The sequence below is a fragment of the Archocentrus centrarchus genome, chromosome 21, assembly GCF_007364275.1.
Source record: "Archocentrus centrarchus isolate MPI-CPG fArcCen1 chromosome 21, fArcCen1, whole genome shotgun sequence".
NCBI lineage: Eukaryota > Metazoa > Chordata > Actinopteri > Cichliformes > Cichlidae > Archocentrus > Archocentrus centrarchus.
Window position 1 is genome coordinate 12431707 of NC_044366.1, and position 24173 is coordinate 12455879.

Consider the following 24173-nt stretch of genomic DNA (forward strand, 5'->3'; position numbering starts at 1 on the left):
AACCATCACAATGCTCAGATCTGAGGGAAGTCAGACCAAAGGCAAACAAAACCGCTTGCTTCTTAAACTGCACCGCTAGGGTTATTACACTTTTTGCCCTTTGTGTCACTGTGGACGAGCTTTTCACAGTATGCTTGTACACACTTTGAGGTTTGAGGTAAACAACACAATCCTATGTTAGGGCACTGCAGGCATGAGAGAAAGAAGAGATAGCGGTTTCAAATTTCTAGAAGTATTAGAACTGCCAGCGTTTGAAATATTGCACACAAGCTAAGACAACAGGGGAAAGACAAACTGAAAGACAGGAGGGAATGAGAGGCAATACTGTATATGGTTACTACACCATGAGCCAGTTCAACAATCAAAGCCATTACAAGTTTTAAGTGACTCCCGCATAATACAACTCATCTATAAAAAAATGAATTGACCTTGTAAATTCATCTGAATATGTCAAAGAAAGTACAATGGCTGGTGATGCCATTGTTATAATGAAAAAAAAAAATGCTAGTGTAATTTTACCTGAAACTGAAAAGACAAGACAGCAGCAAAAGCTGCATGCGTAGATGTTCAATATATTTTACTCTCCCACCACCTTATGTCTTTAGCTCTAACTGTTACTATAACACCTATTACTGTTATGGCCCTGGAAGTCCCAATCTATCATGCGGGCATGCCAGCCATCAGTCACTCTTCCAGCTGTTGTATTGAATCAATCAAGGATGGCATCAGTAGATGGAAAGCTCTATCTTTACCCCTTTATTTGATCAAAACAAGCAAACAAAAAAACCCAAACCCAAAACTATTTTGTATTTTGCCAGGCTTGATTTCTTCAAGAGTCAAAGCGTGTAAAGGGTGTCCTTTAAGAAAAGGCAGCCCTGAATTAAACACTGTATTAGAAGCCGTGCTGAAGTGTCCTTCAGTAAATCTGGACTCTGAACTCCCATTTGAGACATGTAGTGCTTTACTTTAAAGCTGCAGTCATGTCATGAACAGATGTTGGTATTTGAATTTTGTCACATGCTTAGCAGGAGCTGCAATATTTTCTTAAACAGCCACATTTACTTTTAGACAGCTTTATCAAGACCCAAATAATCAGGATTTCCTCCTTTGCTGCAACAGGAGAAATTTCTTGTTTTGAACATGGCTTTCAGATTAAGTGTAACTAGCAAACACAATTTTTTAGGTATAAGTAGATACAAGTGCTGTGGAACGATTAAGATTTACATAATCTACTGAAGTGGCTCCATGCTGTAGTGGTTAACACATTTGCATTGCATCTGAAAGATCCCTGGTTTGAGATTTGGAAGAGACGCAAACCCAGCCCCTGGGGGTCACAAGTTAGTGTACTCCTCGTGATGGTCCCCAGCCCGGATAAATGGAGTCGGACAGGGCATACAGTGTAAAAACTGAGCTAAATCAAAATATGCTGATCCATCTGCTATGTTGACCCCTTGGGAAAAACAGCCGAAAGCATCTTCTAATGTACTAAAGCCTATTCATAATTAAATGTTGTATTTCACCCAGCTTCCATCTTCGGATGCTTCCACATCTAACAAACTATGAGATTTCATAGCTGTAATGTTCATTTATTGCAAAAACACTTCAGGTTTAGTCATCAAAACCACACGCCAGTAAAACCCTACCCAACTGCAGGATCAGCGCCGATTAAGGGTATGAACCATCTCTCCTTTCAACCCCTTATTCGTTATCTCATTTGCCTGAACGGCGATATTTCACCCCCCCCACTCCGCACATGCTGATTGTTTCTCATCTCAGCTGACACAGACCAGAGACCTTTATTTTTTTCTCCCTCAACAGCTCAGACAAACTATGCGTGGGAAAACGGGGGAAAAGAGCTTGTCGTTTTACATATCTATTTTTGCCAGAGAGGCAGACAAGCAGCCTGGAATGTCAATGTGTGGCTCAGCAGCCTCTGACTGATGTGAGATCACAGTGATGGCTGCACACAGCGGTATAACGAACACACACATACAGACTTTGTCAGTGGGTGAGGTAGCAGGGTGCAAACACAGACAGCTTAGATAAGAGCAGGTCACCCAGATAGAGGAGAGCATGCTGTACAGATACACAAATATTGTCAACATAGAATATACGTTTTACTGTCGAGTTACGCTTCTGTTACAGTCTACACAAAAGCATAGCTCTCACAAAAAAATATGAACTCTAATGGGGCTTAAATAAATAAGATGCATCTCCTAGACTGTATGCCATAATGTAATTCATAGACCTTTTTAAAATGTTTTTTGAGGAGCATTTACAGACCAGCACTCCAGACCAATGAGTGAGAAACCGGGGCCTAACTGGTGTCAATAACAGCCAAACACTGAAGTGCCTGATAAAGACAACTTTGGCATTTCAAGCTGTAGAAAAGGTCACCACTATCTCATTTCTTTCTTATCTCTTTCTCTCCGTTTCAATTCAATTAAATTCAAATCTGCTTTATTGGTGTGACACTAGAATAGCGTGTTGCAGAAGCAGTATTGTATTGATTGAGGTATAGTAATATTATGCTGACATGATGTACTGATGATGGATGTAAGATGTAATGAAACAGCAAAGTCAATAAATTGTGATGCTTATAGCAAAGAGGATGGACAACACATAACAAAAGTTTACAGTGTAGGTTGAGGCCTTCTCAGCTTTTTATGGGGCACTGTGATAATACTGTTACTGCTATTACGAGCTCTTAAAAATCAATACCTCAGATTGTACCTAAAGGCAGCATTCTTATAAGAGGACCATAAACAATTAAACAGAAGTAATAAAATAACTGCTGGACCAACATAATAAATATTTTTGAATTCCAGTGTTTCATTTAGTTAATTGTAATATCCTCTCTCTGCAGACATACTGGATGAAATGCAGACAAACACCCCCACAACACATTGCCTCTTTCCTGTTTACACAGTCTGCTGCTCATTGTTAAGAAGAGGCTGTCAGAGAGACACAGAGAGAGGCGGGGGGGGGGGGGGGGGGGGGGGGGGGGGTAGAGAGGTAGAGAAAATAAAGAAAGGAGAGAAAGATATCAAGGGTATGGGTAGGAGGAAGAGGAACAGCAACAGAGTCACAGGACAGCAAGACCCTGCAGACAGGTGGGGAAAAGAGGGAAGTATATGCTGAACACACCAGCCTGTGAGGATCCTTGATCAATTTATATGAGTATTGTAGTAGTTGAAGGCCAAGTTGCCTCTCATGAGATTTAGAACATGTAGTAAATATTAGCAGAGGAATAATATTTTATTTAATGGTGCATTAACACCACTGACAAAAATTCGCACAGAATGCAAATCCACATTCGTGTGAGTTGAACTGCAAGCTAACTGATGCCTTTTGAGGGCAGCTGGAGTCGCACAGTTATTGTCCATAATTCATAATGTCCATAATTATTTGGACAGTAGCACAAATCAAACATTCTAGATGTGATTCAAGTGCAGAGTTCCTTTCCTTCTATGACCTTTTTTCTTCCCGTCCTTCTGGTAAACGCCACAAGCTCTTTTAAATGCTTCCTGGCAAACTCTTATCTGGCCTTACTGTTCTTGAGTGTGACCAAGGTTTTGCACCATGCTCTCAACCATCTGTATTTACAGTATATGAAGGCATCTCTGGATTACACATTACAACGACATGCCTGTCTTCTTTAGTGTTCTTCACTTGGCTAGATAGTAGGAACTGATTTAGAAGACAATTAAGGTGATAATCCACTTTAGTTAGTTAGTGTGGACCTAGTGTTGAGTGTTCCAACAAATGGCTACCAAATGCAAGCTCAACACTTGGAATCAACTCCACATCTTTCATCTCCTTAATTTGTCACATAATAACAAGTGAACAGACCTTGCCTGGCCATGAAACTGCAAAATTTCACTTTACATTTGATGTGAATGCACCAAAGAGAGAACAGCTAGGATTATATAGGAGTTAGGGTGGTATGAAATTAAACCCATAATTATTAACTATTTCCAAAATATAAAATTAATCTTCCAAAGACTGATCATTATGATAATTGTGTTCATCTGTCTTGCGTTTTTTTTTTTTTTAAGATAAAAAGATAAAAAGGCCAAATCAATAAAGATCATCTGATACAGTACTTCCCCACCAGGTAAACCCTTCCTGTCTAGGGAATAATTGCTGTCTCCTGGATAAGACTATCCACATTAACTACTCCTTCAAACAGTTTAAAAGCATTAAATGTGACATCATTATGCCATACAGAGTTAGGTTTAGGGTTACACTAAACAGAAAGCTCAGAAGAAGGACTTGAGTGTACTGGTAAAGTACCTATGCAAAAGCTGGAATCAAATTACAGATCAGCAGTTCAAAAAACACTTGATTTTAATTAACTGGCACTCACTACTTTTGGAATTGCTAGGACAATCCATACTGATTCAGTCTTGAATGCTGTTTCAAGTTCTAGTTTAATGGCTAAAAAACAATTATTGGTGAATGCTACGTGTTATGGAATAATTAATCAGTCAGATTACACTGATGGTATGATATGCTAGGTTGTCAAGGCTTCCCAGCACACTGAGAAATTGACCAGTGCATCACAGACCTGACACATATGGAATTACTGCAGACTGAGCCTTTGTTGCCTCCCCATAACTAATGTTTGGCTCTCTGTAGAATCTCTTGGATTAGCTTGCATTTATTGATCTAAAGAAACCTATAGTTGTAGGGCTGTATATGAAACAATGCTATGAGAAATAATTTGGGGTTTGGGATTGGTACTGGATTTTTTTTTTGTTTGTTTTAGATAGAAATGCATTCAGTAGATTTGCATGGTCTTCAGAGTTTTTGGTAAGATAAAATTAAAAGTAAACAATAGCTTATTGCAAAGAGACAGTATTATTTGGACATAAAGTGGGCATCATATTAAAGGATAACCTGAATCCCCACTATGATATTTCCAGGACACTATTATGTTTGCATTGGGTTTCAGTTTGGCATGATGCAATCCCTCTCCCATGTCTACCTGTCTTTCTGGTAACAGTTAGAGACATCTTCCCCTGGCAAAGCCATCTGACTCCAGTCTGTAAGGCTTAAACAAGCCTGACTGGAAATAAGTGCAGGCTATACGGGATTGTCTGGGCAGCTCGATCAATTAGGACAGAGAGAGCAGCAGAGAGACACAGAGAAAGCAAGTGGTGGGGTATGGCTTTCAGCAACCTTTAGAATTTGTATAAAATGTTAAGTGCATTTTAGAGAGCTTGCCAGCCTAAACATCAATCTACAATGAAACCATATCCCTCTAACAGGAACCATCCTCTGACCCCAAACGACCCCCATCAACCTCCTCATGCAGGATTGAAGATCTAGATTAAAGTTGGACCAGAGAGCTGAGAAGAAAACAAGATGTTTCTTTGTCTCACTTATCTTTCTTTGTTTCTAAAAGAGAAGAGTGGACAAAAAAATTTGAGCTCCGGGGGCTGAATCTTTGCCAAGTGACCTCATCTTTCTTCTATTACAGCTCTAACTCAGTTAATGAAAGAGAAAACGGAACAATCTGAAAACTTTTGAATTATTGTGTAATGTTTCCTGCTACAACAATGCCTGAAGAGCTAACTTATCAAGTTAGAAATACATGCAATTTTTAGGAGTAACAGCCATATCAGTACGGTTATGCATACACACTCTACATTATAGGATCATTCAGCCTGTTCCATTAATTCTAATAATTTTGCTGACATCAATCTAATAATGTTAAAAAAACAAAACAAAACAACCACATACAGTTTTGTTCTGCAGTGATGTGCTCCAAAAACCTTCTATACATCAGTACCCATGACTTGGGACTAAGCAAGTATGGAAAGAAAGCTGCTTATGTACAGAATCAGTTGAAGTTGAATAATTTTCAAACTAACCTTTATTTAGGAAATTTGCAACATGACACAGACGCATGACTTTCACTGATCAGAACAGCTCAAATTATGAGCCTATCATCTCTGAGAATGAAAACCAACACTATGTGATCTCTGTATGTGGTAAATATAAGACAATCCAGAGCTTTTCCTTTGACCTGAGAAGGTCAGCAAGCACAACCTGTTTCTTACTTCGCCCACCAATAGGTGGAGGGAGGTTATGTTTTCAGTTTGTCTGTTAGCAGGATAACTCAGAAAATTATGAATGGATTTTGATGAAAATGTCCTGAATTGTTGGGGGTGGTACAAGGAACAATTGTGTAAATTTTGGTGGCGATCCAGATTCAGAACCCGATCCCAATTTATTTAGCATTTTTAAAGTTTTTTGTTGGAAACTGAATATCACACACTGTTGTACAACATGTCAACAGACTTGAACTAAGCTAAAACCTAGAAAAAAATATATGTCCCAACTATTTTCACAGTCACCTATTACAGACTTACAGAGGTGGCTCAGAGCGGACCCACTGTGAAATCAGCAGGTGCTTTAGGTCTCTCTGGTTGACATTTTCAACAATTTATGCATACTTTCCTTATGTCCACAACTCTGCAGACATACAGTACAAAAGCAATGCCTCATCTCTTTATATTTTGCTTGGAGAATAAGAAATAGGTGCTATTAAAACACATACAAACATGCATGAAATACGGTATATGAGCAAAAAACAAATGTACAATTGTAACAAGCTTGAATGTCAATATTTGGCGTGAACACTTTTATTCTTCAACACAGTCTGAACTCTCTTCAGTAGGTTATTTTGTAATCTCTTTAAGCAGTCTTACGGAATAGTTCACCAGGCTTCCTGAAGGACATTCCAAAGCTTTTCTTTGGATGTTGACTGCCTTTTGCTCCGTTCTGATGTGGAAGTCTGCATTCTGAGGAGGCCAGTCCATGACTGACAGCGTTCTATCTAGCTATGATTTTACTGCACTGGCAATGTACTGGCAGTGTATGCTCTTAATGCACTAGCAGATGGTATCATTTTCATTCTAAAAAAATGAAGCTATTGTCAATCAGATGCTTTCCAGATTGCTTTGCACGGTTGATCAAAATCTGACTGTACTTTTTGTTGCCTTTGTAACTCCCTCATCTTGACAAGATCCCCAACACCACTGGCTGAAGTGCAGCTGTAACTACTGTGTTTTGCAGATAGCTGTAAACACTCAGTGTTGTACCTTTTGCCTGACATAATCTGAAATGAAAATAAATATAATTGGTTTAATGACAACACTGGTTAGCCACAGCATTGGTTCATCACTTGAGTTGGGTGCCTTTCTTTACGTGAATGATTCATGCTTGAATGTTAAGTGGCTTAACAAATAAAACAAACATTTCTCTGAAAATTGTTGGTTAAGAAAAATATAGACAGACCTTCAGAAAGCCTGGGGAACTATAGCTCCAGAGCACTTAATTAAGATAAGAAAATCTGGCTCCTTACAAACAAAATATAAAGAAATGAGTGGCAGTAAGCAGCAAAGAAGTGATGTCACAGTGGTTCATCATCATCATCATCATCATCATCATCTCCTTTTTCTTCTTATTGTTATACTTTTCTGACATTTCACAGTTACATGCTTGCTACATTTCTTTGACCTTGAAAACTGTGACGTCTGCCACCTCAAAGACTGCTAAATGATCTCTAGGTCATAGTCAGTGATGAGCCTGTGCCCATGATGAGCATCAGGCTAGTTAATGGAGATCCTTGCAGACTCTGACTCAGCGTTAAACTCATGTGAATTAGCAAATGCACAACTTCAAGTGGTCACAAACATAAAAGTAACCACGAGCATGCTACGTGCCATTTGTGTGCAACAGGAACAATCTTGGAACTTTTTGATTGCAACTTGTAGTGAAAAAAATCACCATGCTGTAATATTGTGAGTGTGATTTAAACAACAAAAATCATTTTATTTGAGTGATATGTGGAAATATGTGGCTTCTACAAATGACCCAATCAGCAAACCAATATTGTAGTTCTTCCACAGATAATGCATCTTCTGCTTTAGCTTGTCACTTTAGTGGCTACTTTGGGGAGAGTTTAAAATGTCAACATTGTGTTGGTCAGTCTCAGTTTGTAACATTTTCTTTTCCATTTGAAAGTGTCAGGTTGGATTTTTCTTAAATGACTCATTCAGAGGTTCATGACCATGCCCGAACAACACAGAGCAAGATACATTTTTTTTTTCAGTAACGTCAAAATATGATAACACCATATGTACTATAGACTAGGACACAATGCTTGGGATTATATCTCATTTTTGTGTGTGAGTGTCTATGTGTATGTGTGCTTCTTTCCTTGGTTTTCTATCTGACCACAGAGAGTGTGACAAATGGATGTGTCAGAGCTTGATGGAGCACTGCGATTGCTCTGCTAGGCACAAAGCTATTACAAGACTATATAGACAGCCCCAAAGAAAAATCCTGTTTCAATCAACCACACATAATCTGGGAGACAAAGAAAGATGTTCAACAGTTGATAGAGAGAGTCGGGCTCTCTTCCTAAAGAACGCTTTCTGCAAGAAATGTTAAATCTGTTAGTATCTGAAAATATTTAATTTTCGTCAGGCTAGCAGAAAACCATTTGTAGAGCACTGAAGTATATACTATTTTCCAAGAAAGTTTGGATGCTGTGCATCAGAATACTATGAACATGCAGCTCAAGCCAAAGAATGTACAATGACATTAAATGTGGAAAATAAAAATTGTATTTACTTTTGTCCACAACATGTTTCAAAAATCTCTGTAGTTTTGAAAAATATTTTGTTTAAAATAGGATCAGAGAACTGTTTGTCTCATAGTGAGCTGAATGTTTTCGTGGGACTGCAGGTAGGCCAATTGTTTTTACCCATAGTACAATATTTTGCTAGGAAGCCATTCCATTGTAATACATGTAGAGAGTGATTTGCTGTTGGCTTGGTGAAATAACCAAGGCCTTCCCTTAAAAACACATTGTTTATATAGCTGCATATGTTGCTCCAAAACCTGTCTATATCTTTCAGCATTGGCACATCCTGTGCTGATGCTCAGGTTGCCATGCTTTGTGCTCTACTGCCATACCATCACTGATGCTGACTTTTGAACTATATGACTGGAGGACACAGTATCCATGAGTCCTGTAAAGAATTTCATATTCAGTCTCGTCAAACCACAGAGCAGTTTTCCACGTTGGACCTCGAGAAAACAGAAGGTTTTTTTTTTTCCCCAATTTATGGTTTGTTCTTTGCTTGGTAGTTATACCTTGCATTTTTTTGCTGCAACAAACTGTGTTCACTGACAGTGGTTTCTGGAATGACACCAATGATTTCTGCTACAGAATCATGTCTGTTTTTAATATAGAGTCACCTGAGGAATGCTGGTTTTCAACCTTGTCCCTTCTGTACCGAGATTTCTCCAGATTTTCTGATTTTCTTAATGATATAATTTACTGTGAATGATGAAGTCCCAAAATTCTATGCAATTTTACAATGAGAAATTTTATTCCTAAATTGTTAAACTAAACTGTTTAAATATTATCACTTTTTTTGTGATGAGTAGTTCATTGGCCCCATCACTGGCTCACTGTCTTCAAGTTCACAGCTGAGTTCAGCTTCAATTTGATATGTTGACCTTGGACTGTTTTTAATTAATTACTGGGTTTCTGTTATTATTTACATTTTACAAAACATCCAAAATCTTTGAAATATGTTTGTCATACTTTCTAGAGTTTCTTCAGTAACAATGAATAGGAGGGCTATTTTATAGACCTATCTGAGCTAATTTGTTGTTTTTGGACACAAATTTGCATTGGTCTTCTTATAGACTGAAGATATTACAGCATACCAGTTAACAGGATTAGATATATGAAACTTAAATGTTTTGGCAGAAAATACAGGTTTTTATAACCTCAACTCCAAAAAGGGTTGTGTAAAATATAAATTAAAACAAGATGCAATGATTTATAAATGTCATACACCCATATTTTATTTGCAATAGGACATAGAAAATATATATTAGATGTTTGAACTGAGACATTTTACTGTTTCATGAAAAATATGAGCTCAAAAAAGTAGGGATGGGGGCAACAAAAGGCTGGATAAGTAAGTGGTACTAAAAGGAAACAGCTGGAGGAACAGTTTGCAGCTAATCAGGTTAATTGCCAAAAGGTCAGTAATATGATTGGTTATAATATGAGCATCTTAGAAAGACTTAGAAAGAGTTTCTCAGAAGTCAAAATGGGCAGAGCTTCATCAATATTCCAAAAAAAAGAAAGGAAAAAAAAAGCATGTACAAATTGTGGAACAATTTTAGAATTTGGATGTAAAATTGTGAAGACTTTGGAAATCACTTCATCTACAGTAATATCAAACAATTCCAGGAATCTAGAGAAATCTTTATGAGCAAGACAAGGCTGGCAATCAATATTGGGTGCCCGTGATCTTCGGGCCGTCAGGTGGCTCTGCATTAAAAACAGGCATGTTTTTATCATGGGTAGGCTCAAGTACACTTCCAGAAATCACTGTCTGTGAACACTGTTCACCTGTCATTTACAAATGCAGGTTAAAGCGCTATCATGCAAAGAAGAAGCCATACGTGAACATGCTACAGAAACACCACCATCCTCTCTGGGCCAAACTAATTTAAAATGGACTGAGGCAAGGTGGAAAACTGTTCTGTGGTCAGACAAATCAAAATTTGACATTTCTTTTTGAAAAACATGAATGCCATGTCCTCTGGACTAAAGAGAAGTAGGACTGTCGTGTCATCAGAACTCACTTCAAAAGCCTGAATGTCTGATGGTATGTGGGATGCATTATTGCCTATGGAAATGCCATTTGGAAAGACACTGTCAGTGCTGGAATGGCTTTTTCAGGGATGACCTCGCACATTTTTGCAAGACAATGCTAAACTGTGTACTGCATCTATTACAGCACTGTGGCTTCATAGTAGAACAGTCTGGGTGCTGAACTGGCCTGACTGCAATCCAGACCTTTCACCAACTGAAAACGTTGGATCATCAAACGAAAAATACGACAGAGTGACCCAGGACTGGTGAGCAGCTAGAATCCTATATCAGACAAAAATGGGCAACATTCCTCTCCCAAAAGTCCAGCAACTGGTCTCCTTCGTTAACATACATTTATGGACTGCTGTTAAAAGAAGAGGGGATGCTGCACAGTGGTAAACATGGCCCCATCCCAACTTTTTTGGGGGGAATTGAGGTTGTAATAACTTTAGTACAACATAAATGATACAATGTAAGCATCTGCAAATCCATGTCACCTCAACCTCAATCGCAAAACTGTAACTAGCACTATGTATCATCTACAAACATTAACAAAATCTAATAAAAGTCCTGGTTTATTACCTCTTCCTGCCTAGGTTAGCAGAATTTTTGTATGGTGTGACCAAACGGTAATGTCTTTTTCAGGCTCTGATCAGCCAGCTGGGACTGAAGCACATTCAGTGCCAGAGAATAGCAGAGCTGAGGTTTAGGTTTGGAATTCAGCAGAAATGTGTCATTGTCACTGTAATATATTTTCTGATGTAAGTCAAGTGAAACAGACAGGGATAAACAGCCTACTAGAAATAAAGCACCATGACCTTGAGCAGGTTTCCGCTAACTGTGCCACCTCACTATTCTTTTAGTGTGCACATAAATAATCTGTCCATTTTTTGTGTGCAAATATATGTGTGTGCACGTGTGTAACCTTTTAGTAAACTTGGATATGTGGTCTTTTTTTTTTTGCGTGCATGCAAGTTTACAGTGCGTGCAAGGAAGAAAAAGAAAGAGAAAAATGTCAATATGCAATTGTCAGTATATATGCTCCTGAGTATGAGTGTGTCAGCAGGTCCCCACATATTACAGGCATCTTACTAAGAAGTCAATATACAATTGGCTGCTTGAATACTGTTATAACGGCCAGTCTTACAGCGTTGCTGCTTGTCTATCTAGCTATAAAAAATTAATGGTTTCCCAGCTTAACCTCACGCTGCCTGCCTCACTCTGTTCTTCTAAGTCTTTGTCTCTGTGTTTGCTTTTGGCTGCGCATTTAGAGTCGGACTTTTCTGCCAGCCCACTTCACACCAAAAATCAGCTGACACACCTTCCCTTTCAGTAGACTGCCATCAATATACAGCAAAGATGAGTGTGTAGGATTAGTGGAGTTAAGAAAAATGGGAAAAGAAGGGTGAGTGGAGGATACCCACGTCACAAGGAGCACAGAGGAATAGGAATACGCGATAGGAATAGTATGAGAACAGAATGAGAAACAAAGATGGGAATTTTGTTTTTATCGCTTCTAGCTTTATAAAATGGTCGCTAAAAAAGTAACATTGTCAAAGTACAGTAATGTGCAAAATTATTGAGACACCCCACATTTCTTTATATTTTGCTTCCAAGGAATTAGACTTTCTTGAGCAGCAGTTCTCCAGGCTTTCTGAAGGTCTTTTAAAGTTTTTCTTTAGACATTTGCTACTTTTTCACTTATTTTCAGGCTGTTGCAAAATCACATAATTTAGTTAAATCTATGAAAATGGCAAAGATAACATAATGTGACCAGCATAAAAGTATTTTTGCACCAGAAAGGTGATTCCCAAAGAGCAATTAGCTAAAACATCTGCATAGCAAAGACCTGACGCAGGAGCTGAGAGAGGCATCTGGTTATTGATCCACCGAGTCTTCAGCAATGCTTTGGGGCTGCATTTCAGCCAGTGGTGTTGGGGATTTTGTTAAAATTGATGGAATTATGAACACAGAAAAGTACTGTCAGATTTTGTTCCACCAATGTCATCTGATTGGTAAAGTCTTTGTTCAACACATCTGTGATCCCAAACACCCTGCCAATGCAGTTAAAGCATACTGGGATAGGAAAACACAATGGAACAGTCATGGATTGGCCTCCTCTGAGCCCAGACCTCAACATTTTTGAAGCAGTGTGGGATCATCTTGACAGAGAATGGAGCAAAAGGCAGCCAACGTCCAAAGAAGAGCCTCTTCAAGAAGCTTGGAGAACTATTCCAAGCTCTGTTTTGTGCCTTGTATACTGTATTTAAATGTATGTTTGCACACGTTTCAATAAATAACTGCAACTATTTCCCATTTTCCAAGCAAGGTTTTTGCACAGCATTGTAAATGTCAAATAAAAATTTTGGAAATCAAAACTGGTTTCTGCACTCAAATCAAATCAGGACTATTATTCAAAAAAATCTGCCTCATAATGGGGATTAAATTATTTATTCTGAAAACATGCTATATTCCATATTACACATAAGGTGGACGTATTGTATGACAACGATTAAATCTCTAAAAGAAAATTCCCTCTTTTTGTGCCGTGACATTTACTGAGCCAAGGCACAGGGACACGTCTTGGCAGTCATGGTTTATTACAGGAATAGAGCACTGGACCTACACATGTCCACTGGGATGAAGGTCTGGCTCACTCAAACTGTGATGTCTCATGTTAGCTTCTGAACACATATTTTTTATGGAATAGGGACTTTGACCTCAAAGACATGGTAGTTTCAGAGTCAAATATATTAATGACCTGGCTGCTTTCATGGGATGGCTGTTGTTTGTGTAGAAACGCAGCTATCTGTAGACTTAACTTAGCCTGAACTATTGACCTGTTGTATTTGAGAAAATTTCCAGAGCTTTTCACTTTTCAAAGAAAAGACAAGTCTATCTGTCTAAACGCCAACTGCCTTACAGAAACCAGCTATTCTATTTTTTGTCTCCTTGCTAGTAGTTCCTGTATTTATGTATTCAGCTCCTGCATTCAGCCAGGCACTAATAATCTCCTCACTCTTCCCTTCCTCAATTTTCCCCTCTCTCTATTTGCATCTGTCCTGTACCTCCTACTCTCCCTCTTTCTCTAACTCAGCTTCGCTGTATTCCTCACACGGTGAGGGTTAGCCCAAAAACCTGTCAGGATATGTTCCGCTGTCAGCGAGATGCCGAGTGGGAGCGCATTAGATATTGGCCTCAGTGTGTCCCTGACAAGAAACAAGCCAATTAAGGAATCCCCCAGCACTGCTTAAGCCCGGTTATGGCAGAGGTCCCTGAGATGAATACTGGTGTGCTAAATCATCATACCTTTTTTATATTAGAGCCTCCGTAGGGAGAAGTGGAGTGGTTCAGGATTATTTCCTTTTTTTCTTGCAGAGCTGCCGGCCATCACTCAGCAGCACGCCTTGGAGAAGTTTATCTGAGCTATGAAGGACACTGACATACAGATTTTTTTCTGTCTTCTTCTCTCTCTTATTCAGTCTCACTCTCAAGGCTAATAGTATTAGGGATGGAAGAAGTGCTTTGAGATAAGCCTCAGGTCACGTACTTGCAATCAATTACTGTGGTTAAATATTGTGATAAAGAGATTAAGGATTAGGACTGGGGGAAAGTAAAGAGGCTTGATATGGTGTACAAACGCCTTCATGAGTGCGTAAGCACTTTAATGTGTTTAATGTGTTAGTCATTTTATTCATTCTATCCAACATGGCCAACTACCCCTCTGTGACTCTGTGATTTCACTCTCTGTTTCTTCCTGCTACCTCCTCCTGCAAGTCTAAACTGGAAGACCAGCTGAAGCTAATTGAGACCAACAACAAGGACATTTAATTTGAGCCTTAATGGAGAATTCTGCTGTTATTCCAAATTCCTTCTCATGTTGACTAGCTAGCGTCACAAAGCATTATTTTGTTTTCAATCATTTGCAACATCCCAAAATTGTTTGCAACAGTGACAGCACATGCATTGTGGTTTTGTAAAACATACTGGCAGTTGATGGCAGTGATTAAAAGTTTTTGCACCCACAGTAGCAAGCAAGAAAAATACAAGAAGTATGACAAGTAATGACAAGAAAACCATGTGTGAGAGGAGGTGGGGAGTTATGGTTCTTGTGGGTGTGTTAAGTTGATGTCACAGCTGGAATGGACTGAAATGCTTTCAAATATTCAGAATCAGTATGTATTGTATTAGAACACTAATGTAAAAAAAAACAACAACAACAACAAACAAACAGTAATGTAAACTTCTGTTCAGTATTTTGGATGTTGTGTCAATCTTGCGAAAGAAGGCATGCTTCACAGTAATTTCTAATAAACTTAAGATACGTACAAAGCAGCCTGCTATCACAAGGGCTAGCAAATAGACAACACAGACATCAGACTTTCCATTACTTTGGAGGATGCTGCACTGACACAAGTGAGTCTCATGGACACTAATCCAGCCATTACTATAACCACTGCTTGACTAAGGTCAAACTTATCCTAAGCTTGGACTAATCTGTCATCCTAAAAGTGAATGATTTATGATACTTGGACTTGATTTTAGTTCCTATTACAAAATGAAATTTCTGCCCCAGAACATAAGTATTACAAGTACACAGACACACACACGCACAAGCACGAGACAAATGTCCCGTTCTGACCCTGACGCCTGTGAGGTATTGAGGTTTCACAGTCTAATATTTGACTGAACAGTGTCCCGGCAGCAGTAAACCAATGTGCTGCTATTGTACTCCTCACTTACAAAACACTGTTTATACGCCCCCAGGAGATATGACTTATTGGTTGCTTGGGATCTCTGACAATAGATAAAAATAGGATTACTCTCTCCTTGCATAATGGACAACTATCAGTCTTTGTATTCAGACCTGCCTTTTCTCAGTTAGCATTACAATGCCAATGTGTGAAAACAAAAGGCAACATTAAGCATTCTTAATCCCTTAAAGCTCTTTCATGTAATTTAATAAATTAGTTGCTGCACTCACTGCTTCAGTGACCCCCACCCCCACCCCCCACGAAACCCCCCACCCCCACCCCCCACCGCTGGGAAATGACTCATGCATTTTTCAGCACTGCGTCTGCATATAGCTACAATACGCTCCACTCAGAATTTGCAGATGCCAAATCAACCCTCTTTCCTTCTTTGGTCTGTCTTTCATTTACCCGTGTGATGCCCTGTTCTTTATTAACATACAGCATTTCAAAACATTAAAAAATAAATAAAGAAATAAAAAATACAGATACATTCATCTTAGCTACATGAAAACCTCTCGATATATTTTCTACTGATGTATCATTGTGCCCTTTTTATTTTCAATCACAAACATGTATGAACTTCTTCTGGAGAAAAAAAAAAGTTTTCAGAGTCAAAGTCCTTGAAAGACATGGTGCAGATCAATTTCTGTTCAATATGCACAACTCTAATGAGTAGTACCTTTAAGGGCGAATGTGTTTTTAGCTCTGAGGATATTTCCACATTCAAGTCATTAACAAACATAACAACAGTCTTAGATTGTTTCCCCTTACGGGCCAGTTGAAACAGGTCTATTTACTTTCGAAGCAGAGTAGGGATAAAATAATTAAAGGACACCTTGGAACTGAAGGCTGCACCTGACCAACATGTATGATCATGTTTGTGGTTGGTAAACATCTGTTCGCAGATTTCCAGAGTGTTGTAGATGCCTTGGATGTGGCCCTGTAGGGAAATGCAGGCTAGGGACCGAAGAAATCAACCACAATTAATTAACTCAAGTGTTGCAGACTTTCCCAGTAATCTTGATTTTAATTAAAAGTATTCCCAGACAACTGTGATAATCAGACACAAGTGTGTCCATTGTAAAGATCTGGTAGTCCAGCATTGCTGAGAAACCTACAACACCTACAGCTCAACAATATCAATAAATATGATGTGTGCTATTCAATAGGGGAGCTCAAGGGAAAAGATGAGAAGCTAAGACACTGAGTGAGGTCAGTTACGTACTCAGATCCACCTGGGTGGATAGGGAGGTAGTTATTTTACTCTACATTTGGAGCTGAAGTGGCCGTGAGTCAGTTAAAAGTATGTTAAATCTCTTCTCATTCAGCTGGCACAATTTGCATACACCAAATATAGCTGGACCTATGTATAACTTGGATGTCATCATCTCTTGATGTTGTGACTGGATGTTCATAAATACATCCAGAAATAAGAAATTTTTTCTCAGAAATAAGAAAAACAAGCTGAGAATTCATTAAATTGTAAAGTTATTGGGATTTTCTTTCAGTAATGCTTTAATCCAGTGACAATTACGGGTACAATGCAAATAGAAACTGGCAACAACTAATTCAACATAATTTTTGTGGTTATGGGCCTGCAGCATTAAATGCTTGTAGGCCCATGGAGTGTACTCTACACAGCCACTCATCTTCCTCTTGTTACAAGAGTTATTTAGAAGCTTTTGATAAAAAAAAAAACCTCATACATAAATACATATTTCCATTCCTCTTCAATTTCATATCATATATACAGCTATATTCCTGGCAAGTTCATCATCGGGTAAACATTTTAGGGCAGATGCTGCATATGAAACTATTTTAAGGTGTTCTGGGCAGGACTGACTGACAGCAGTTTATACCCCAAACTAGAACTAGTGTGTGACTCTGATAGGCAGCTACATGATGCACTGCTGTATCGGCCTGATACCAGGCTGTGTCTAATATGGTGGAGATTGACTTGCTCTTGCTTGCTCCCAGGTAGTGAGGGGGATTTAAACTATTTTACCTCCCCAGATCTTCACACCTTCCCTCAGGCCCTCTCACCTCGATGCCTTAAATATTAATGGTAAATCGGAGGACAGAGGATGAGTGAGGAGGGGAGAGGACTGACAGCTCAATCATGGAGACAGTAACCTCCCTCCCTCCTCCCTAACGCTGTGGGCGGCTGTCACCACAACCTACATGATGTAATCACCTCCATAACAGTGATATGGGCCACCAAGGGCCATGTTGGGAGAGACAGAAAGAAAAGGGTGAGGTGAAGTTCTGAGAGCATTCATTCACAATTACTTTTAAAGAATGTATCTAATTATTAGTTTTTATCCAGAAACTGTATATTTTTAGGCAAGGACTTGGAGAATTTCTCTTTTATAGGAGAACAAGTCAAAACTGGAAGCAGAGAAATTGCCAAGGTTTTTTGTTAGTTTTTTTTTTTTTTTCATAAAAGTCTCATCTTTTCAAAGTGTTGAAACATCTGCCTCTGCATAATCTGCAAATCTCTGAGCTTCTATAGTGATATATCATTAACATGGGAATAAAAATTGACGCATTCATACATACATGTGTTCAACTCGGCTGCGGTGTCAGTGGCACAGTGTACCAGGTTACAAAAATCGAGAGGTGCAAGACCGGCAGAAATGGCGGCTTGCAACAGTGGACATCAATTTGACGTCAACTTTGTCATGTGTTGCCTTTCTCCAGGCACTGGACAGTGGGTATAATGGGACCCTCACCCTCTGTACCCCATAATGGCGTCAGCTCTCTACATTTCCCCATAATGGCCGGCAGTTTTCTACTACTGTCTGTATATCAAAACATCTTTGTACAAATTGTATTTAAATAACATCAACACTTAACAATAAATCAGAAATAAACAAAAACAAACAAACCCAGATATATCAATTGAATATTTTGTGATTTACATTTTACCCCCGAGTCATCTCAAACACTCTGGCCGGCATTTATATAGTAAGTACAGGCTGTCAGTCCACTCTTTGCCTGAGATGCCAAATGTGTCCATGCCTATTTACTCAGAAGGAGGCTGTAAAACTTTGTGAATGGAAAGGTTGATGAGTCAATGAAACTCACTTCTGACCAATTATGGTGATATTGAGGTGAGTTGTTGAGGATATCCTGAACTTTTCTGTCAGTAAGCACTGCTGTTTCTGCTGGTGTTACTGTAGCTGCTGTCACTGAAACTTTCTTAAATGTGGATCCAATGTCATCAGACTTGGGCAATTAAAGTCTCATGTGATATGAGAATGCAATCAAACTGCTTATCAGAGGGAAAGTGTGATTTTTTGAGTCTAAAATTAGCAGGCATAATGTTAGCTTATTACAAGCTTGTCGTCAAGCTGTCCAGAGATGGGAGAGTCACATGTCTAATCTGCTGACAGTAAAGAACTGCAACAACATTGGGAATAAAAAAGCATATCTATGCATGTTTTTTTTTTTTTTTTTTTTTTAATGTTAGAGCTCTGACTTCAGGAGCTAAGCTTCAGGTGAGGATGAGGCGGAGATGAGGGAAGAAAGATGCAGGAGGAGGATAATGGAGATAAGGAGAAAGAGATGATGAGGAAGAAATGATGGAAATATAAATGCACAAAACTTAAATGATGATATACAGTTTGAAAGAGCTATTTCTTATCTTTAAATTTAAATTAAATCCCAATTGACCCTTTTCAATAGTTTTAAAGTTAAATTTAGCTTGTTAAGGATGTTCACCTGATTTCTGCTTTTGGAATTCTCAGGAATCTGGAATATTTTAATAGAAATCTATTGAGGCATAAAGGGTTAACCAATTCAGGGCTGCAGTTAGACTGGAACCTATCACAGATGTCACGGGATGAGAGGCAGGTTACACCCTGGATAGGTTGCCAAAGGCTCCACCTAGCTGGTGAATTCAAACTGAAGACCTACTTCCTGTGAGGCAACAGTGTGAACCACCATGCCCAGGTGTCATTAGTGGAAATATGGAAACAATCTTTGTTTGACCATGAATGAAAAGCTATTACTTGGCATGTAAGTGATATTATAGACTTACTGTGAGAGCTTGCTGGAAAAAAACCCCACAAAAAAACTATACAGTCTTTTATCAATTCCTAACCAAAGGTCTTCAGCACAGGCCAAATATCTGCTGGCTCTGTTGTGACAGAAATTTACTGATTGTGAAGAAAAAAAAAGTTTCTCACACTGTCATTTATTTAATACACCATCAACTGTGCAAACAGTCAAGATGTGATGGAAGTGCAGACTTTCAGATGTAATTTGGGGGGGTAACAAAAGTATTTTGTTGACTGTTTCGGAATTACAGACATATTTAAAGACCTCATTTTCAGAGACTCAACAGCATGACAAATCAAGCAAATAAAAGTTTTGGGTGGATTCCAAGCACTGAATTTGCTCTGGATAGATGTTCACTGGAGCTCGTAATATGAAGTATAAAGAGATGCAAGAGACAAAGGCCATCATTAGGCTGACAAAGCACAATAATCAGAAAGCTAACTTTATCAGAGAGATCATAGAAACATCTCGCCAAGTCAAGAGCACTCGAGAAGGTAGGAATCTCACTCTCAAAGTCTACAAACAAGAGAAACCTTCTTAAATGCAAATACAGAGGGATTACAACAAGGTGCAAACCACTGGTTACACTCAAGAACAGACAGGCCAGATTAGACTTTGCTAGAAAACATCTAAAAGAGTCTGTCCAGTTCAGGAAAATAAAATTCTTTGGACAGATGAAACCAAAATTAACTTCATCTATCATCTGTCAAACATAGTGGAGGCAATGTTATAGTATGGACATGTATGGGTGCTAATGGAACCTAGTCACTAGTGTTTACTTATGATGTGACTGTTGATAGAAGTAGTAGGATAAATTCTGAAGTGTACGTAGCTATACTGGAAACCTAACCAGACAGCTCTTCACAGTGCACATGGATAATGACCCAAAGCATGCTGCAAAAACAACCCAGGAGTTTCGCCAGTGAAATGGCATCTTCTTCACTGGGCAAATCAGTCGCCTTATTTCAGCCTAACAGAGCACGTTTTTCAGTTACTGAAGAGAAAAGTAAGGCAAGCACAAACAAGCAGCAACTGAAGGCTGCTGTAGTAAAGGCCAGGCAGAGCATCTCAGCATTTGGTGATGTCCATGGGTTCTAGACTTCAAGCACTGAATGGAAATAATTTTCATCTATGTACAGTATGAAAAAACAATCCTTATTTAAAAATATGTTAGTTTGTCCAATTACTTTTGAGCTGCTGAAAATGGAGAAGCATATAAGTTTTATGTAATGCTTTTATTAAAGCCCTTGAATTGAAGCTGAAAGTCTGCACTTCAATCACATATTGATGGCTTTATTTAAAATCCACTTTGGTGTTGGCAAAACTACAATAAAATGTGCCACTGTCAAAATACTTATGGATCTCACAGTTCTAGTGTAGCTTTAATGTCATAGTTAATTGGCATAGAGGAAAGACAAGGATATGAGTAAAGTAGTGGACGTCAGGTGATTCTACTGTTGTTCTTGATTTCTTGAAAACATTTTCAATCAGTCTTTTAGGTATTGTGTCAGTACAGGAACAGAAAGCTTTTGATGCCATGTGAAGGTTTTGATCTGAAGATGTTCCAGTTTGTTGTCAGCACATCTATATTTCATCAAGGCATTATACAGGAATTGTTTGACACTTGCTGCATTTTTCCCCCCAAAGTTCTGATTTTCAAGTGGACATGAAATTGCTGTTGGGCTTGAAGCATTTACTGTCAGAACAAAATTGGAACATCCCTTTGGTGTGGCTGACAGACAAAAATACAAAATAAGGTATAGAGCAGTCATTGTTTTTCTAGTGAGAGGAAACCAAAGTTTAAAAGAAAAGTTGAAAACTACGCTTTGGCACCATGAAGATGATGGTAAAAGAAAGGATTACATGCATTGTGAAAGAGTGGTGATCATAACAATTTGAAGAAGTTGTATTTAATATTGAAAAAAAAAATGTACTGCAATTTTCTAAGCATGTGTGAATTAAAGAATTATGTGGCTCTTAAGTGACGGAAACAGGACAGAAATTAATTGGAGAAGACTGAACACCATGATAAGAGGTTTCTTAGAAACGTTGCTTCATTTTCTATATTTTCTGTGGGGACTCTGAATACAAAATAAATGTACAAAGAGATCTTTGCTACCATTTCTATTCTGTTTAAATCAGTATAATTGATCTCACTGATGCAGCAATGGCTGTTTTTTGAACAAGACACACTGGACAGTAAGAACGAATGACATAGTATGGAACAGAGGTTCCCTTCTTACCCCATTTATTGGATATGTCTTCCATCCAAGCTCTCCAAGCACAGATGTTGTATCCAGCAACACAACTGAAATGGGAATAAGAGGAGAAAATACATCCATGAACAATCTGGCAACACAGAGAAAGTTCTGTTTCACACTGGAAATTGAAATAAAAGTCAAAAAATGTTCATCTAGACATTTTTCATATTAAAGAAAATGAGTTTCTTGGATGAATATTTATGAGCACAGTTGCATATACAGTAGGAACAACATTTTTGCCACTTGCAACACAATTTGGGGTCTGATGGATTGCAGTCAAATTGCTGTCAACAGGCCATTCCCTCCTCTGGCATCCATAGCTTTACTTCAATCTACGCCACAATATGCTCTTCAACTGGCGATGTCCAAGACTTTTCATGAGATACTATCAGTGATGTATCAGTTTTTCCTGTGCTATTAAACTGTGTGTTTCATTGTGCCAAACATCAGTCAAGGCCTTATGTTTTTTTTTTATGTAAATTAAAGCTATGGTTTGATATGCAATTATATAAATAATGGTATAGCATAATAATATCATTTTCAGGTGACTTTAACTTTCCAAGTAGTGTTAAAAGTACAGTTTTACTGTGGAAAATATTGTTGTCCTTGTCAATACTTTGTCATGCTCTCAAGGACAACAGATTTAATAATTCAAGAGGAAAGCACTTCTACCAGTGACAACTGATTTACACTGAAAAGGGAAAAACTATGGCTTCCTGAATTGATCTTCCAGCATAATAACACAAATTAAAAAATATATTTTACCCACACACGTGTCAACATTAGGGAACAGATTTCACACAAAGACCCTGATGCATTTCAACCCAGTATTACAGCAAAGCATGTAATAGAGCCATCTATACACTGAGTCCATTTCATGCTTTGCCTCTCATAGGTGTGAAACATACACGCATGCTGAAATTGCAGGAAGCTGCAGTAGCTTTCAGTACCAGCAGGGTGCGATATTTAATTTCCAGCAAACAACTTTCTACCACCTTTCTGTTGATTTTCAGCCATTTAAATGAAATTACATCACGAATATTGTTTAACAACAACAAAAGATACACGGAGGCCATTTTTACATACATGTCAGCCATCTAGCTTATGGACTTTAAATAAAATATCACACCCTGGTGGAAGTGCAAGTTACTGCAACTTCAACTGCATGTCCATTTCACGCCTAGGACAGGAGAAACGTGACATCCACACAATTTCCTGGAGTGGATAGGCAGCTCTATTACATGCTTTGCCATGATACTGGAATGTGCATTTTAAAAATCCATAAATATTACATGGAGCCTAGCTAGTCACCTTGTCAAAAGTGCCAAATACACAGTATGTGTGACAATTGCTTACATTATGTCTGTATTAGGTGAGCATGCACTGCATGGTTAAGTGGGTACAGGAAAAGAATTAGTATTCAGAGAGAGAATGAAAGATAGGAGAAAAAAAAACAACACAAGACTCGAGAGACTTCTTAAAAAATGCTCATTTGTCTCTGTTAAAAATGATCAAAAGAAGCAAAAATTCAACTTTCAATATCTCCTTCAGAAGCCATTGAGTTAGATTTTAAATGCTACTCTGAATATCATTTTATTGTTACAGGCACTATTTCTGGCAAACCATAGTGTCATTTCAACTTAAAGTTAAAGACTGAATTTTAAGTGTCAGTCAGTCATGACTGTCCACTTAGAGCTCTGTAAGTGGTCCTTGAGGGACTCATTATACCAACACAGATCTTTATCAGTGACAATATTCCCTGAATAAATCTCCATTAACATCATTACTCTAGGATAGCTAGTTATTACAACCAAATGTACATCAAAGGAAGCCATTTCAGTGCTGTGATACTGTGATTATGACTATTTGCAAATTACAATGTGAAGGCAAAAGAAAAATTATATTTATACTTATGGGAATGTCCTCTGTGAAGATCAGGGCAAGCAGAAAAGAAGAAGAGTCATTTGAATCAGTTTCCCAGTCTTCCCACAGTATGCTTCTGATGGAGCCTAGCTGACAGATTGTCCAAATATCTGCTGACAGGGATTTTTACTGTTTGTGTCTGCGCATACATAAGTAACATACACAAATAAATGCTCTTTAACTTCTCTCAGAGAGGTGGAATGGTACACACTCTTTTGACATAATATAACACCACTTTTGGATCAAGAACTGGTTGTATCACAGCATCTGAGTCCCAAACCCTTCAGGATAAACTTCAGTGAAGTTATGCAGTAGAAAAAGTGGATTTAAAACAAAAGAAAAAGGACAATTCTACCCCTTCTACCTTTTTCTGACATTTTGCTAAAAATAGTAAAAAAAAAATCAGTCTTTTTGATTTAGGTCAGGTGAGCGTGGTGGCCATTCAGTGGTATCAATTCCTTCATTCTCCAGCAA

At 38.4% G+C, this 24173-nt stretch overlaps 1 protein-coding gene across 2 annotated transcripts in view; it reads right to left on the minus strand.

Annotated features, from left to right (window-relative positions):
• epha6 (eph receptor A6) overlaps positions 1–24173 on the minus strand; it is a 183995-nt gene that overhangs the window by 151346 nt on the left and 8476 nt on the right. For both annotated transcript variants that reach the window (XM_030757617.1, XM_030757616.1), the window contains one exon: positions 21759–21823. In XM_030757617.1, the coding sequence (XP_030613477.1) occupies positions 21759–21823 (65 nt within the window). The remainder of the gene's footprint in view (positions 1–21758; positions 21824–24173) is intronic.